Raw genomic sequence first — 18,417 nt, forward strand, 5'->3', positions numbered from 1 at the left:
CTCTGCAGTGTGCATCAAGCAGTCAGTGTGCTTCTAGCAGGAAACCACCTCTGGTTTTTCAGGTGCTTAGTTCAAAATCTGAAAGTTAACGGTAAGAAACTATTCACATACATTTTGCCAAACTACACTATTTTTACATTAAACACGGTGCTTCTGACTAAAAACTGCTTTACTGTTTGATAAGAGTAGCTATCTTAAATTTCACATAAAATAATAGGGCAGAAAAATAGCTTACTGTTTAGCTACCTATGTTTATGTAATCTCTGAAGGCAGAGTACTGTAACGACTATATGACAGCTAGTGTATGTAAAATTTCATATGAGATGTCAAAAAACAGAGAATCCTCATGCAGATTTTTTTTAAGGTCACCCCAGAACAAATGTAAATTTGTATTCATATACACACATTAATTTTAGTTGGGATCTTGCGCGTACAGAAACTGAAACATTATCTTCCATATCATTCGCATTAACACTAAAAATATTGCTTAAATGTTTCTGAAACTAAATAGCATTCTGAGAACAAATCCATTACTTTGGGTTTCTTCTCTGGAATTTGTAAAAACTATTTTAAAAGTTATTAATTCATTACATAGTTCACTTTTGTGTCCCAAATGACGTTTGGATTTATGTATTTTTAAAGCATCTGAAAATACTTCCAGAGGACGTGTAACACCCTCTCTCTTAGACTGAAAGTTCAAATTTAGGAGCAGAGAAAACTTACTCACGCAACACATGCAAAATGCAGACGTCCTCAGAAAGTTCAAAAAGGGAATCAAGCCTAAGCAGATGCGGGAAATAAAGTCTGAATTGTAACAAGGGAGGGTGTCCCCTCCTCTCCACAAGACAGCATTTCTGCGAGAGGGGCCGCTCCTCATCATGCAAAAGCCAGCAAGAGGAAAGGCCACTCGTGGAGGAACAACCCTTGGACGCAGGGCTGACAAGACACGTTGCTGCTGGGCAGGAGGGCAGGCTGGGCTGCTCCCCGCTCAGCATCAAGTCCCCCAGAAATCTAAGCATTCTTGTACTTTTTATGTAATTATTATGGCAAATCTAATGTAGGGCACATTAAAATAAACTCAACAGGTATATTTGCTTTTTCTGAGATTACTGAAACCGTTTGCGTAAAGCACAGTTGCTCACACATTCCTCAGCAGCAACTGGGTTATCTCAAATACGACTACTGGACTAAAGGCACTGGTCATTTTTGCTGTTTCCACATAGCTGGAGAGAAAAGCAGTTACACAGCTCCGTGAGCTCTGCTGCTCCTCCTCATCAGCAGCACCTCGGCAGGGCTGGGAGGCAGGTACGTGGAGAGGAACAGGAGCCCAAACCTCCTAAGCCTGCACTCACTCAGGTGGTCTGCATTCCTCGCTCCTGGCTGGCACTGGGACAGCGCTGGGTCTCCTTGGCCCGCTAAAGCCAGGAGACGGGGAGAGACAGAGAGATGCTGCTGCTGGGCCACATCTGTAACCTATCGGCAGGTACATACCATACCCCACCAGGTCGCTGAATCCCGCTGCCGCAGCCATCCCCGCCACACAGGCCCTCTCCACATCCCTGTTTGACCACGGACGGGCTGCAGCTCTCGTCCCGGGGCACACTTTGTGCTGCAGCAAGTCCTGGGACACAGCCGGAGAGGACAGAAAGCCACCTTTTCAGTAAACGGCACTTCACAACCCGATTCCTGAGGGGTTTTAACAACTTTGTTTCCCTTTTCACTTTACAGCAGAGGAAAAGGGAAGACACACACTTTGAATTACATTTGTGCGGGACTCACCTAAAGATAACTAAAAAATACAAGCTTAATCTATAAAAATATAGTATTAAGTTCTTTAACAAAATATTCTTCTGCAGATCTTGCTACCAAGAAAAAACAACCTCCCTGGACCCACACTGGAGGATAAATGTCTTTGCATGAACAAAACAAACACAAAAAATTCTTGGATCAAAAATCACTCAGCAGCATGAGGCTGAAAAAAATCTCCTGATTTCCAACGTGGCAGGTTGCTTGTCTAGCCTTTCCAAACAGCGATCTAACATCAGTGTGAGGACAGAGGAGGGAAAATTGCTGCTTAAGTGGCAGGTTTGTTATTGTTTGACAGTTCTAAAGAGTTCACTAGAAACTTCTAAAAGTAGCATCTCTAATTCCCCGAAATTACTGATAATCGGCCAAGTGAATGGAGAACAATTACAAAGAAAACTGAATGCTTCCAAACGCCAATTTGCTGTATATCCTGAATCAATATTGCATAAGCATTTTTAGTATCTTGCTGTAAAAGCAAAGGGATAAAAAACTAGGCCCACAGGCATTCTTGCACAGCTTTCCTCAAAGAATTTTACATCATCATCATTTGCGCATTTTGTAATCATACTTCGCATTTATGTGGTGGCTCACAGCTCTAACCTATTTTTCTTTAAAAAAAAACACATCTCTAAGGTAAACTGTCTTCTGCGTTGAAGGTTCAACAATAAGCAGTCACACCACAACAGCATTTTTTTCCTACTAATTAAGCCAGACCGCACTTGAAGCCATTGTTGCAAAACATAATCTCAAGAATTTTTTGTGGTACAGCTACGCCAGCAGTTGGTCATGAAGTATGGTAAAGAGGAGAAATACTCTGGGAAGAAAAGGGCTCAAGATGTCCATTTTTTAGCTGAGCCAAAACAGATCAGTTTCTGTTAACGGGCCAAGAAACTGTAGAAAGTTAATGGAGAAATTTTATCAGCCCCAGTGTCCTGGTTAGGATCTCAGCCACCAGTCAGCCCAAGCCATGGTGATGGAACCAGATGCTATCCATCCTCCTTTGTCTGCGCTGAAGAGGACCTGAATCAAAAAACATATGCAATAACCCTTTAAAGCAAATTTTCTCCTTTCTCCAATTAAAAAATATTTTAAAAAAATTAAAAAAAGAGAACCTCACACTCTCCACCTACAAACGAAATAGGGTATGGATGAACCGGAAAGCAGGTTGCTGGAGCATTTGCAGGAGAAAAAGGTATTCCAGCAGTATTGCTAGAAGAAAGACAGGCTATGGCAGATGGGATAGGAAGACTGTAGAATCATCTGGAATGGACACAGTAAACAGGGAGAGAGAGAGCAGCTGGAAAAACTTCACCAAGAAAATGTTAAGAAAACAAATACAGAAGAATTTTAAATGAGAAAAGCACAAGGCCAACTATGTGCAGAATCATTTGCTACACACAGTGCAGCACTACGGCGAGACTCCAAACAAGCCTCATAACTCAAATCCTGAAGACACCCTGTGATCATCCTGTCAAACACCTATATAAGCCCAGGTACACTGTGCAATAATGTCTGCATTTAGTCTTTTAACTTCTGTTGGAAATACAGAAAAATATTGACTTTAATTTCAAGACTTCAGGAGACAGAGAATCCATCAAAGCCCCAGGACTGTCATTTTTAAAGCTCTGCAATTCAGTGAATGTCTTCTATGTCTGAGACATCCACAGTTTGTGTTTCAGGAAAGGTAATTCAAAATGTCATCATGCACTTATACAAATCTAAGATTACACACAATACCATTTTTCATTTTGTGATTAACACTCGAGAAATAACAAAAATGTAATCATGTGGGATTATCCTTCCTTTTCATGTCTTTAACTTTTTTTGCAGTTTCTGGCATGGACCAGGTCTCAGATTCTACAGATAGTTTTGCAAAGAGAAAGAAAGGGAAACAAGGAGAGCAGCAGAAACCTACTCACTGCTCTCACATAATCCTACATCATTTACATGGCTTCTAGGGTAATTGTTTATATGGCAAAGTAACATAAAGGAAACAGTTATGTATTTTTATTTGTCCCCAGGGAGGTAAGCATTCCCTGCCACTGGTTCCTTTTCTTTTTTTCCCCCCTTTTTTGATCCATGCTCCTTTGTTCTTCAATTCTTCATGCCTTCTCTTTTCCTTCTCCCTCTGTTTCTGATCACAGGCTGATATGAAGTGGCTGTCTCCTTTCTAACATTTCCATGAGGCATCAAGTTAACCCAGCTGCACCAGGTTCTCAATCTGGAAGTCAGCAAATGGAAACAGAAGAAAGGAGCATCAAGTCACCAGCTAACCTTCTCTGCGGTTAAAGCCTCGTCCCCATCACACATGCTGAGCATCTCACGTTCTGCTGCTTGATAACTACAGACAGAAAGCACAGAGCACACAAAGAGCCTTAATCAGCAGCCCTACCTTTGACATTTCCTCACTTTTCATTGTTAAAAATGATCCTTCACGTGTCTTAAAGTCAATGACAGAAAAAATAGCGGGGAAAAAAAATCAAGTAAGGAAACAGAACAAACAATTTATACTGCAGAGCAAGTAAAAAAAGAAAACAGTTGTGGCTAAAATGAAACAAATACATTTCATATGGCTGGTGAAGGTGAAAATTAAACTCTGAATTAAGCACATGTATCGATCAGTGAAAACTACCATCCATCCTGCTAAAACTATGACTTTAAGATCAAGAACATTTTCGAAGGTAAGATCAAGCAAATACCATATTTTCTTTACATGTTACATATGCCACTCTCTTAAGTCTAAAAAAAAAAAAAGAACAAAATGTGAAAGAAAAACCACAAGTACAGCTTTCCTTAGAAAAGCCACCACTTTTGATACAGCATAAGACTCATTATTAGATTTACTTACTTACTACACTTACTAAATTTTACAAAACATGTGGCCTTCCTCCCACAGAGGTCTGAAACTCTGCTCCTTTCCAAGGAAATTCTACGTACCAATCTTATCTGCTTTTACAGAGATAACACTGAAAACCTCTTGTCCTAGAACTCAAGACATCTGCCAGATCTGTGAGGCATAAAGTAGAGAAAAACACAACATTGATTCACAAGGACTCAGTGCCTGTTAAATACAATTGGATTTGCGGAAAAACCTTGAAAGCACACATATTCAGAATGTATTTAAAACATCGGTGAAACCTGGATGAGGGGAGAGGAGAATACAAGCCCATAACATGAGAACAAAATAAAATACTTCATTAAAAATATTTTTCACTCTTAGTAAAACATTCCAACTTTGGGGAAAAAAAAAATGGAAATGAATGGAGCAAAATCCTAGCGCTGGGAGAATTCAGAAACTGAAGCTGGTACATGGCACATAGAGCACAGCACAAACTGCTGAGTGTGAGTGAAGCCGATGTAGTGCCTTGAGGGTTTCAGGAGTAATTTAATATTCAATTCCGCCCATAATAGGAATCCCATGCAAAGAATTCACATCCGCTAAATCGTTCTTCTAAAATGCAGAATGAAGTAAGAATCTTAGAAGCTTGCTTATACACCAGCAGTCACACCAGGTAAATAGTGCATAAATATCCATATTACAACACTACCCCCAGCTCACAGCCATGGAGGACTTTAAGGAAATTGCAATATAAAAGTGCAAATAAGCTTAACATGTGCACACACTGCGCTCCTCCTCGAGCTCATCCTGCTGGGCATGTAGCTGGGCAGCCGCGTGCCGCAACACGAAGACTGCAGGGTCCGAGCGCAGCAAGGTGCCCACTGCCCTGCGCCCTGCTCCCTGTCCCGAGCCCCGCTCCCCTGAGCCCCACTCCCCTGAGCCCCGAGCCCCGCTCCCCTGAGCCCCACTCCCCTGAGCCTCGAGCCCTGCTCCCCTGCGCCCCGCTCCCCTGCCCTGAGCGTGGGGCACACTCGGGGCACAGCCACCCGCGGCCCAGGAGCACGGCTGCTCGGTCCCAGCGCCACCGAGGACACAGCTCAAGCGCGCGCGTTTTTGGTACTCTCCTCTTCCATGGGCCACCACAGCGTACCGCTGCGCAGACGAACTGCCCACAGACACACACAGTTGAGGATGAACTCTTCAGCTAACACAAGAAATACGCAGACCAAGCTGTAATAAACAAAAATCTATACATACTGGCAGCTGAAGATTCACTGAGGCTTTTTCACCCTTTGCTTTTTGGGGGGTTGGTTTTTAAACAGTTCCATTTTCTCCTCCTTTTCTGCTTACACATGACTTCTCTTCCTCCTCCTCTGGCTCCTGGAGACAGCCCTGCTCACCACGGAGCTGGTGCTCTGGCAAAGACCCTCTCCCCGAGCCTTCAGCGGGGCGTCCCGCACCCCGGTCACTGCCCAAGTGCAGACTAGAAATACTCTCTCCGTATCAGCAATGATCTCCCCCTACCCCTATGGGTGGACGAAGTGAAAACACGTATTTCCCTGTATTGTTACCTTTTGAGCAACACAGCAAACAGCTATGGGAAAGCAGGATTACGAGAAGACTTTGTCCACTTATGTTTTATTGCTGCAACGGTGAACTTAAAACAGAGGTAGAGATAAATCATCTGCATGTACAATACTCACAGAAATATTGCCTACTATGTCAAACTAGAGCAGTTACTTTATTCACTCACTTAATGGATATTTCTCACAGGAAAATGTTGTGCAGTTCATTTGAAAAAGCAGTTCCATACTTTTTTCGCCATGGCACTCCTAGTAAGCCCTTCATTTTTATTTACTTTTCCATGAGTCAAGAGCCCAACTAAAATTTTAAATAAAACATGAAGAGACTTCCCTATGCAAGACCCTTCAGATGGAAATCATTGTGAAAGTCAGGCAGTGCTTGACCTAAAATGCCTCTGTCATCTACTGAAGATCTTGAACGTCAGAGCTTAAAATGGGTTAGAACAGAATAAGCTAACGTCATTTTCACATTTGGTGGAGAAAGCTTTCACACGCAGGAAACATTTCTGAGGCTTTGGTTCCAAAAAGCCCAAAAGCAGAGAGATCAAAAGAAAACTTACCAAAAATCATGGAAATATTAATCTGCATATCAAATAGGGCTGGTTCAGCAGGCAGGTGTGTCTCTTCGTTCTCTAACTTATCAGAAACTGGTGAACGCAATTTTCTTCTTTTACAATCCACTAAAAATGAACTGCTAGCATTGCTTCAAGTGCTTCATTATTTCACTCGAAACAGTCTCAGTAGCTGTTGCTAACTGTTATTCTCTCCACAAACCTGCAAAGGCATTTACTTCAACAGCTTGTATTCGAGGGATGGCTCCTCTCCTCAGCCCCCCATTCAGAGGCTGGGCATCTATACCGAGAGCTTTCCTCTTCCAAGCCCTCCAGGAGCCGGGCTACCCTGAAGAGCGGTAAGGGCAGGGTGGCCACAATGCCCAGACACTGCACGGTGCGCGAGGGAACCGGGTACAGAGGCACGCGACTGCAAAGAGCCATAAAGACAACTCAGGTCCTTCAGTGCTCATTAACTCCACAGCATGCTTGTTCCCCCAGATTTCAGCTGACTTTCCAGAGCCACATGGCATGACCTGTTACGCTTCAAGGTCTGAGAACCTGTGGCAAGAAGTACAGCTGCCTTTTTGCAGAGGTTTACCCATTTGGGAGTAGCACCGCATAATGAGACCAGATACCAGTGTCAGACCCAAGGCAGATGACACTGTTGGTTTAACCACGAAACTTCATGGATGTTTCTCAAACCCAGTTTTACTCTGAAGAAGCCTAACATGGGACCATCTACATTCATGACATACTGTCTATGACACAAATATACTTCACAAGCATAATTATGGCTGTGTAGGAACGTCCTGGAGCCATGTAAAACTGCTCTGTGGGTCAAACTGAGAAGCCGCTGGCTTTGTAAAATGCCACTTAGGCTTTCTCTTCTAAATACACAACTGAACATTTTTAAGGTCACAAAGGCAACATCTTACTTAATTCAAAAAAATCTTTCAGATAAAAAGTTTGCTTGTACAGCGTGAGGTAAATCACACACAGAATGGGAACCACTGGCATCTGTTTCAACTGGCCACCTCTGTTTCTCTCCCACCAGTGATTAGCCAGTGCAGCTAGTCTAGGCCATACGCCATCTCATCCTGAAATCAGCTGTAAAACAGGTCAGATGAACTCGCCCTAAAGGTGTCCATTCCTCTCCAATAATCAGCAACTGGGCTGCCCTGAGTGTTTAGTCCAGATGCAGAACCTGAAGTCTGCTGCTATCAACCTCATCCGTTGTGTCTGCTTTGAATCAGCTGTTGCCCAGCAATGGCCAAGAGAGTCCCAGTTTTCCTTCCAGCTGCGAACAGTGCTGTACAGAGAGCTGCATCAAACCCAACCCCTCGGGATAAGGTTTTCATGGTTGATCAAAGTTTGCTCTGAGAAGCCTAGCCCCCGACTCCTATGCACAATTTCCAGAAGCTAACACAATAGCTTGGCATTGCTGTCTTTGTCCAGCCCTCTACTGTGTGCATGCAAGTCATAGTACAAATACTTCATCTTAATCTAACCACCACTTTTGGCTTTTGTTTGTAAATCCACACGGTCCTCAACTCCGTTCCCACATATGCAAACACTTCCAGTTTCTATAAATCCAAAACATTGACAGAAATAATTACCTAAATCCCTAACAGAGGCAAGAAACACAGACCTGGGGCACAGGTGAGTTCACATCCAGCTCCAATCCCAAATAGCTGAGCTCTGGCATCAGCCCAGGTGGCAAAAGCCCCCCCAGCGAGGCAGCCGCTGTGTCACAAAGGGGGACCCCATCGTCCTCGCAGAGTCTCAGAGGGGGAACGAGGGGGCCCTGCCTGCGGAGCACTCAGGGATGCCGAGCCGAGCCGTGCCGGCAGGAGAACAGGCAGCAGGCTCATGCCTCTTCTCAGCTCAGACCAGGAGCGTGGCCTCAAGCCGGGCTTGTTGCCTCCACGGCATCCACCGCTATTGGGGGCCAAAATCTCTAGAGAAAAGTTCTGCTAAATAAGTATGCCTGATTCTCACCCTAAATGCTTCATCTGCCCTTACCATGAACCCACAGCATTTCTGAAGATGGAGCTCATCTGACTTACACAATTCATTTAGGATTTACGGCGAGAGATGGGTGGGAGAAAGAACAAATTTTATCTTTTTAGAAGTATGAAATAAGGCAATAAATAAATGGAAAGATATTTCTCATCCATTCCTTTATTTCTGCACCATCTTTCAGTCCTTTTCAGCACATGAGGGAGTAAATAAAAAACAAACTAAAAAACAAGCCTATTCAACTAGCAGCCATCTGTCCCTGCTTCATCCCCCTCAAAAGAACATGTCAAAAGACACTGAATTTAAAGCAACTTTTTTCCAGTAATCACCAAAAGAGATGGTCTGTCTCCAAAACACATCCCTGTCTGAAAAAGAGTATGTGAGTTCTCGTGCTGCGAGTGCAACAAAGAAGGGAGCAAGAAGATTCCTCGTGAATTACACAGAAAAGCAAGCAACAATGCTCTCACTGAAGCACAGGTTCAGCCTAACTAGGGATATACTTCAGGTGTAACGTCTTCCAGCCCTGGGCTTGTGGCGAAAAGCAGCCGCGTGCGGGGGGCAGCGTGCGCTGGCTGTTGCACCGCACACAGCGTAACCCTGCAGACAGCGCGGCACGCAGCCCCGGCACCACAGCACGCCTCACCCGCCCTACAACGCCCTTCCCGTGAGATCAGCCCACTTAGGAGCGAGTGACTAATTAAGTACATTTCACAAAATCTGCATCCTCTCCTGTTGGCAAATTGTCTGCAAGTAATTCATGTCAGTCGTCAGCGCCCTCCGAGACCAACACCGTTGGCTCAAAGCAAAGCAAAACACGACTGGGATACCAGTTACTCTCGTGGACTGGTAGTTCTGGATATTAAGCATGCCTTAAAGCATACAGTTTATCACATTTCAGAATAAGTACCTATAAATACTGCACGGGGTTTTTAGAAACTGTTGGATTAAAAAAAAGTGTATTATGTACACATGCCTCCACAAAGTAAAAAATGTCATGGGGTGGTTGCTGTACTATGAAAAAGCACTCCCTACTCATTTCAGATTCACGTTCCTTTGCCTTCACTGTGCTTCTCCTTACTTGCTTACAATGAAATAACAAGAAGTAGAGGAGTAACCAAGAAATTACCTATAGAAAGAGATATTACACTTATTGATACATGTGTGATGAAAACCTCTATAAATAAGCAAATAGCTTTATCACAGTGGGAGTAAACCCATGATGCCACAATACAATGGACTTGTGCAGCTACTCTGTAATGTTTGATTGGATGAAACGGCATAACAGTTTTGTATACATAAAAATACAGTTTCCTTAACGAAAAAGTTACCTCTCCTTTAATGAAGGACCACCACCACCACACATGCATATCAAAATATTCTCAGAATACAGCTGTGATTTCCACAATAACTTCTTGTTCGAGTGATGATTAAATCTATTTAAGATGTCAAATTTATCCAAAGCTGACTTTTCAAACTATTCAAATTCAATACTTCACATCTTCATAACCCTTCCCTATTATCTCTCTTGTACTACACTCTGTAACCATGGTACAAAATACCACCACATATCAGATACAATACCATATTTTTATTGCTCCCTACTATCAGTACTCAAAGATAGAAGCCCTCCCCATAAGGAACATCATCTTGAAATGCCCCATGATCACATAGGTTTCCTCTAGAGAATCCAGTAAGTTCTAAAATTCTTTACTTCATTGGTTTCAGGGATTTTTTAATCCTACTAGAAGCTACAGTATTTTGCTTGATGGTATACTGAGAAGATTGAAGATATTAAAGGTTAATTTAGAAACTTAAGCAGTTTAAAATCCATTTGTTTTTACAAATGTGTCACGGCCTCATCAAAAACACATGGTTTTTAAACTGCTCAACAATCTCAAATTAACAGCAGAGCACTACGTTTGGAGAAAACACCAACTGGAGATCACTCAAGTCACAATCGTGCTGTAGAAAGAACAAATTTAGCCTCATGGAAGAACGCAGCACCTGGTACTGATTTTTTGATTCAATAACTCTGGCTTTAAAACAATCACATCCTTGATAGAGCTACAGGGATAAAAGCAATAAGAATTCCTGAACAGCGAGAGCACCAGAAGGTGAGGAAACAGGCTTTGCTAAATCTCCTCAGACTCCAGTGCATGAGAAACCTTCCTTCTTCAGCTGCCAGCAGCTCGGTGCAAGCCTCAGTTCAAGGTTTATTTTCTATTATCTGACACAGTAAAGCAAATATCTGAGAACCTGACAAGAGAGTAAAAGTGGGAACGATTTTTGAATTCATTCCTGAAACTGCACTGGAAGGACGGGCACCAGAACACCGGCTGTTCACTGATGCAGGTTCCTGGCCGAGCAGATTCAGAGTGGAAAGCTGACCTGACCCAAAGCTCAGTGGAGCTAGTGACTTCAGCAAGCATTGACTGTAAAGCCATAATCTTTCATTATAAATGTGGATGACTTTCTCTACATTTTGTAAGCAGCTCTTTAACTCTAGAGATAACTCCATCTAATAAAGCTCCAAACATCTGTTTTTTGATGAACCCATCTTTCTCTTCCACCCTCTTCTAATCTCTTGCTACCTTCAACACTTGAAAATGACTTTATTTCCATATATAAAGCTGGTTAACAGCTGAATAAGGAGTCAGAGATACAAACAAAAATGAAAAAGTTTCTGATGTCCATATGTGAGAAAGAGTGCTGAAACTATCATCATTTTTGAAACCAGAACAAATATGAACTCACCTCTGCAGTTCTTTGCCAACATACTAATATGCAGCGACCCAATCCTTTTAACAAAGGCACTTAGAAATATTAACAAATTAGTTCTCAGAATATGCATTTGGGACTCTAGATAAATACTTGTATCAAATCAGTGAAGTGCCATATTTAAAACCACAATGTGAAAGCACTTGAAATTCACACACTTATTTACGTGCTCACACCTTTAACTGGTTTGCTTAGCGTTAGATTCTGTGAATGCTCAAATAGTGAGATGCTAAGAAAAGACACAGATGTATTTACAATGGACACAAGAAGCAGCTCACCCGTGGTTACAAAGCAACCTAATGGCTTAGCTGGAACAGGACAGATCTGCCACCACCAGCCGGCTGCTCTCCTGCCGCCTCGCAGCACAGGGCAGCACAGCACCCACCGGCGCACAGAACACACCTCTGAACTGCTCCCCCAAAGACTTGCTGCTTACAGCAGGTGTAAAAATGGTTTTTAGGCCTACTTGTTACTAAAAATGGCTTTTCCTCAGGAAATGCCAACTGCCTTTCTCTTAGCAGACGTGGAGAATGAGAGAAAATTAATACATTTGAAGACTTGGACCATATCGGTTTTTATCTTAACTAAATAAACCAATCCTTCCAATGCTTGGTCACGGTCTCCAACGTATGTCACTCTTTTAGCTCTCTTCCAGCTCTCTCCAACTTGTCTACAATTTCTCCAAGTCTGGCACCACAACTGGTCACTCCAGCCGAAGTCTTCCTGCCCACAACTACTTCAGTGAGCCCACAACAGCACTTGCCTTTGACCCTTGGACAGAAGACTGACGTGCCCAGAACCACTATAATAATGCACCATAACCCCCAGATCCTTCTTGCAGTACTGGGTAGCTAGCTGTTCACTGCAAATTACTTTTTTCTTTCTAGATGCAGTGACTCCGCACATCTCACTGATTTCAAAACAGTTTGTAAGTGTATCAAGCAAATGCTGAACTGAAACCTTGACATCCTAAGTGCTTGAAACTCCATCTTAATTTTTTATGCAATACTCTATATTCCAGTTCAGATTTATTAAAATACTGAACGGTCCTTAACCTAAGAGAGCCCTCAAGGACTATACTTGATATGTCCTACTAATTTGCCATTGAACTACTAAAAACTACTCAGAAAGCACAGAGAGATCCACAAATTCATAAGGTAAGCAAGGTCATGAATTTTACTGTATCAATGAATTCCCAGTGAAAGTCTGCATGCATGCTCCTGCCTCTGAGGAACAAACCTGTGCTTCTCGCAGGGTAAGAACATGCACGCACACAGGGAGCCCTACAGCAACAGCCGTGCTGCTGGGCAAAGACAGACGTGAAGCTGCAGCAAGCTCTTTGCTCCTCTGCACTTTTAGCACATCTTCACAGCCAGCTGTGCACTTGCTTCATACTATTCTTATCTAGACCTTTTTTCTTTTTCCATAGTCTGCTTCTGTAACCAGAATATGAAACTGATGCCAGGAGTATTACTAAAGTGTACAATACAGATCACTTGAGCAAATACATCACTGAAGTGCACCATTTCCAGCTAGCTGTGTTTCAGGGAGATGTTTACCCTCCAGCGTTTAGAAGAACCTCAGAATTACCACACATCTCATTTTTAAGGAACTGATGCACCTACCAAAGACATCTTGAAAACAAAAGCAGCAGTCTTGTAGAAGGCACGGTCAGCTGATCTGTGTCACACCAGCACAAACCAGTACAATACTAAACCATGCTGGGAAGCTGTACAAGCACAACACGCTTGCATAAGTGTTTGCTAAATATTTCACTATGAATATCATTTGCTTTTACAAATAATAGCTTCAGGAAGCAAACACTTTGATTTTATTAATTACATTTAGAGTCACAGAATTACATGGGAACTTCGGAGAGTGGACAAGATCTCTGGAGGTCATTCGGTCCAAGCCCTGCACACAAATCAGGACCCGCTCAATCAGGCTGCCCGGGGCCATATTCAGTCAAGTTCTGTCCATCTCCAAAGATGGAGATGCCACAACCTCTCTGAGCAGCCTGTTTCGCTTTCGAGGTGAAAACTGTTCTCCCAGTATCTAACTGGCATTTTCCTTGTTGCAGCCTGTGTTCGTTGCCTCCAGCAATAATGTGCCTGAGTGAGAAGAGTCTGGCTTTGTCTTCTCAATACCCTCCCATTAACACAGCTGAAGAAAGAAGGTCTCCCAGGCCCCTTACTCTTCTCTACTCTGGGAAAGGAAAGGAGAGGAAAAGAGGGGAAAGGAGGGGAAAGACCAGTCCACTAAACCTCTCAATATATTTTCCAAATCATGATCTATATTAAAAACGCTTTTTAGCTGTAACTGCTGAAACATTCAGAGAGACTTGTAACACATAACCACACCAAGACCAAGAACTAAGACCACCCTTGGCTAATTAACAGAGCTAAATAATTTAAAAGGAAAACTAGACAAAAGAGATGACCCTTTTCACCATATCTCATGTAGCTGGAAATGGATTTTATTTACAATATTTAAATGCAGTACTGTGAAACAAACAACTCGGTTCACAGGCAGCGCACCCGCTGCTGAACTGTCACTGCCTGACATCCTGTCTTATCTGCCAAATTGCTCATTAGGTTTGGCAATTTTCACCTGCGCCTCCAGTTTATATTTCAGCAGGGAATAAACATCAGTCTGCTTTAACAATCTTCTGCAGTGAGCTTCCAACATCTTCCCAGAAAGCACGCAGGCACACACAAAAAACGCCTTGTGTGCTGTATGCTTAGGAAAAAAACGCAGCTCAACTGATGCAATACAACAAGGGGGAGTTTAACTTGGGCAACAGAAAAGCAGTAAAAGAGAAAGAGTTAGATAAAAAACATAAATAAATCAACTGCTTGTATCGATGAATCGTGTTTTCACACTGCAAAACAACATAGGGGGTATGGGCCAGCTTCATTTTTGTTTCCACATTTAGATGGAAAGATTCAATTTGACACAACCCCCTCATGTGCAAAGTACAGGCTGTGTTTGTGCAGGGGAAAAAGAGGGAATCCAGATGAATATTACTTTTCCAGCTGGACCTGATCTAGCTAACCTTTCCCTTGCTGGGAGAGGAGCGATGGCGTGATCTATAAACAAACAAAAGGGGTAGCATGGCAACCAGAACAAAGAGAAGAAAATCTCAGCAGGCCCTTCAGCCCCAGCCTCCTGCGCCGAGATGCTGCCTGCGAACGGAGGCCGCTCCGCACCCCTCGGGTGCAGGTGAGCGGTAGCAGAATGGCACAAAGCTACGCTTCCGCGGGCGAACTGCTGAGCAACAGCCCAGCCTGCGAGCAAAAAGCACCAGAGATGTAAAACAAAATGTCTAAAATGCTATAAACCAATTTCAGATGGAATACTGTTTTTCATTTGTTAGAAGTAAAATATTCACCGCCAAGCCTGCAATTAGCTAGAAAATTACAATAATTACAGCAATTTTGTATCCCATCTCCAATCCAATTAATAGATATATGACCTTGTCAACATGTAATAATCAGGATCTGCATCTACCACAAAACTGGATGGGTTTTATTTGCTGAATAGAACTTACACAGTAAGAAGATAATTATTTGAAATACTGAGAATACCATTTGTATGCGATGCTTCACTTCACAAGTTATAAAGGAAATACAATAGGGATATTATTTCCATTTTCAATGTATATTTAAATGAAATTCTTGAAATAGGTATGTTTAATATGGGATAATATTACTAAACTGGGATTCTAAGCCTGTGGTTTGGAACATTTAGAAATAAAATACATCTAATTGTCAACATAAAAAAAAGAATTAGCTAGATAGGAGAACATCTCTGATTTGTGATAACACATTTATGACAAATAGGTTCACCCATTTTATTTTTGCACGCTTTTATAAAAAGTGTCAAAAGAGCTACAATTCTTACGAAGAGTTTTAAGAGACTTCTGCATTTCTACGGACCTTTGTATTGTAGGGTCTCAAAGCACTTTTTGGTCATTTGAGCAATCAGTGAACTAGCTAAGTATTCCATGTATTTTCCAGAATGACACAGAAGATAAGTGAGCTGTCCAATATATCATCACTGAATTTTATCTGCGCTATATGATTTTGATGCACTAACATCAATGTACTGTGTAATACACCACATAATCACACTAAAGAGAAAATGCGTATGTATTTGTCTGTTCTAGCCCCCCACCCCCACCCCAAGAGGACAGCTTTTTGGCTTCTGCATGGCAATGAGATATGCATTTAGCAGTGGCATACCCTAGTGACAGCAAAACAGCAGGGTCCTGAAACTCTAGGATACTTCTTTATACTGCTATTAGTCCTTTGCCCTAATTTAATTCTGGGTTATAATGAAGCATAGTTATAGCTTGAAAAGATACACGTTCAAGTCTATGTAAGCTAATTGTTAAATGTCGTTCCCTTAATTTTACAGAAAACACTCTGGTAGAAAACCCCTCAAACTTAAAAAAAGAGTTGTAACTTTTCCACTTGCATTTTACCCAATTACTTAAATGCAGATTTTATGCATTAAAAGAAAACCTACAGAAAAGTAATCTCTTGGGAATTATGAATGTTTGTTTAAAACACTGTATCTGCAGAACATCAATGGACTGACTGATACTGACTTCTGCCAAGAATTTTCTGGAATGAAGTCATTACTTCAAAAGTTCAGTGAACAAAATGATAGATACTACAGGTAAGAGGAGCACAATCCTTTATCCATCATTGTCTTGTTTGCATGGGACTTTTAACAACAAGGAAAATTACACAGTAAATTTCCTTTGGCAACTTTTCTTGTTAATAAGCTGAAATATTCCAAGATCCTGCCTAAGCAAGAACTATGACATATAATTCCTGCTTCATGGTTTTGCAACAAATCTTCCCCATTTTGAAATAAACAAAATAAAGGGATGTGTCTGGCTTTGGTTTCTGTTTTTTAAAGAAGTGTATTTTTGCAACACAGTAAATCCACGTATCGGCAGGTGTTTTTACGCAAAGGTAACAAGCATAACCTTTCTTTAGTTTCTTTTTACCCTTTCCTTCATTAAATTGAATAAAACTGGCAAACTGAAAATTGCACCATGCAGCAATTGCATTTGGAAACTTTGCTGTGATTTTCAGTGTGAGGACAATTTTAAACTGGCAGCACACAGAAGAGCTTATTGCTCCTAAAAGCAGTTGATAAATAATTTATTAAACCAGAAAAGTTTGTTTACTTGCACACAACAAGCATTTATGAAGTTTCTCAATTTTCATCAGCTTTCGATAAGTACAGATAATGAATCATACTCCCAGCAGCAGGAATGGATAACAGCACTTGGCATCCTCATAAATTAAGATGAAACACAGTGAGATACCAAGAACATTTACTTACTTGCACGAAGGACTGAAGGGGTGACCTCAATTTCACTTGTTGCTTGGTAAGGCTGAAAGGCTGATGCCGCGTTGGAGCCAAGCTCACTGCCAAAAATCTCTGGGCTTTGCGTGCCTGTTGAGCTGGCGCTGGTGCCATCACCTCCATGGTGCGGATCTTGCTCATCAAACACAGCTACAAGCTGCAAATGACAATTTAATCTACTGTTAAAAAAAAAGCAACTTTCAGCAACATCAAAGTGCCGTTGTAGATCAGCATTTCATCCTTTCTTCCCACTGAAGAGCAAGAAACGTCCACCAGCAGACACTCAGATCAATGCCTAGCTCACGACACCATCAGTCCAAGGAAAGGCAGCCATTAATTGGATAGTACAAAGGGTCAACAGCTCTGACGGGACACAGAACCCAGCACCGCGAGCCGCAGAGTGAACGGCACTGAGTCAGGCAAGGAAGGGTCACACCTTCCCCAGCAACCCACTTCATCTTACCCAGCAACGCAGAAAACTATCTGCCTGCCTATAGATGACTGGGCACTGGAATTTACCACCTGTTTTTTGATACCTCTACGGGCATCACTACTCCAAAGTCAAATCATGAGCAAACCACATTTTTATAGAATAAAAACACACAATAAGAAATTATGTTAATACATGTTGAAAGCTACAGCCAAAATACGAAGCCACCCTAAAGTGTTATAATCACTACAAGTTATCCTCTATTAATCTTTTCTCTATCAACATGATTTAAGTTGTGAGCTTCCATTGCAAAATTTCTGTCAAATACTGTCAGATTTTTGGAGATACTTCTGTATTTGTTTGCAATCAACTTCTCCAAGACAGGCCTCAGAACTCAAGCCCAATGTGAAACTTAGCCAAGACAGTAATTTCATAAAGATTTAGTATATCTGTGTTCACCATTGCAAGGGAAATAAGAAAAATGTCACGATGTTTTTCAGTAAACCTGAGATATTTTTTCCACTGTAAATGAATGCTTTTATTTGAAACAAATAATTTATCCCAATTCATCTTCGGTAACCTACTGAAAGAGAAAAGGCCAGCTCATATAGACATTTAATTTGAGAACTTAATTTTCAAGAAGACTAAAAAAAATTTTTATGGTTAACAGTATTTTGCAGCCTATAAATTAATCTATAATGTAATATTTGAAAGACATTTCCAAGAAAGTATTACATTCTTCTGTCCAAATTGGTAGGGTAAATGGAGCAAATCAACTTACACCTACACTGATCTGTGCAAATTGTTTATTTTGTTAGAACAACACTTAAAGCTTCGTATAACTAAAGGAATCAGAGAGGTCACTTTCTCTTTTCTTTTTTCTTTTTTTTTTTGTAAGTGAATTTGACATCATCTCATCCTACAGATTTTAATATTAGTCCCTTTACTCAAGTGTAACTTACATAAACATCAGTTTAAAAAAAAATGAAAACCACAACTGTAAGCCCAAGTGGAAACCATTTG

At 41.6% G+C, this 18,417-nt stretch overlaps 1 protein-coding gene across 11 annotated transcripts in view; it reads right to left on the minus strand.

Annotated features, from left to right (window-relative positions):
• PARD3 (par-3 family cell polarity regulator) overlaps positions 1–18,417 on the minus strand; it is a 471,104-nt gene that overhangs the window by 290,445 nt on the left and 162,242 nt on the right. For all 11 annotated transcript variants that reach the window (XM_075419691.1, XM_075419690.1, XM_075419689.1 and 8 more), the window contains exon 3: positions 16,941–17,121. In XM_075419691.1, the coding sequence (XP_075275806.1) occupies positions 16,941–17,121 (181 nt within the window). The remainder of the gene's footprint in view (positions 1–16,940; positions 17,122–18,417) is intronic.

The sequence above is a fragment of the Opisthocomus hoazin genome, chromosome 4 (assembly GCF_030867145.1).
Source record: "Opisthocomus hoazin isolate bOpiHoa1 chromosome 4, bOpiHoa1.hap1, whole genome shotgun sequence".
Taxonomy (NCBI): domain Eukaryota; kingdom Metazoa; phylum Chordata; class Aves; order Opisthocomiformes; family Opisthocomidae; genus Opisthocomus; species Opisthocomus hoazin.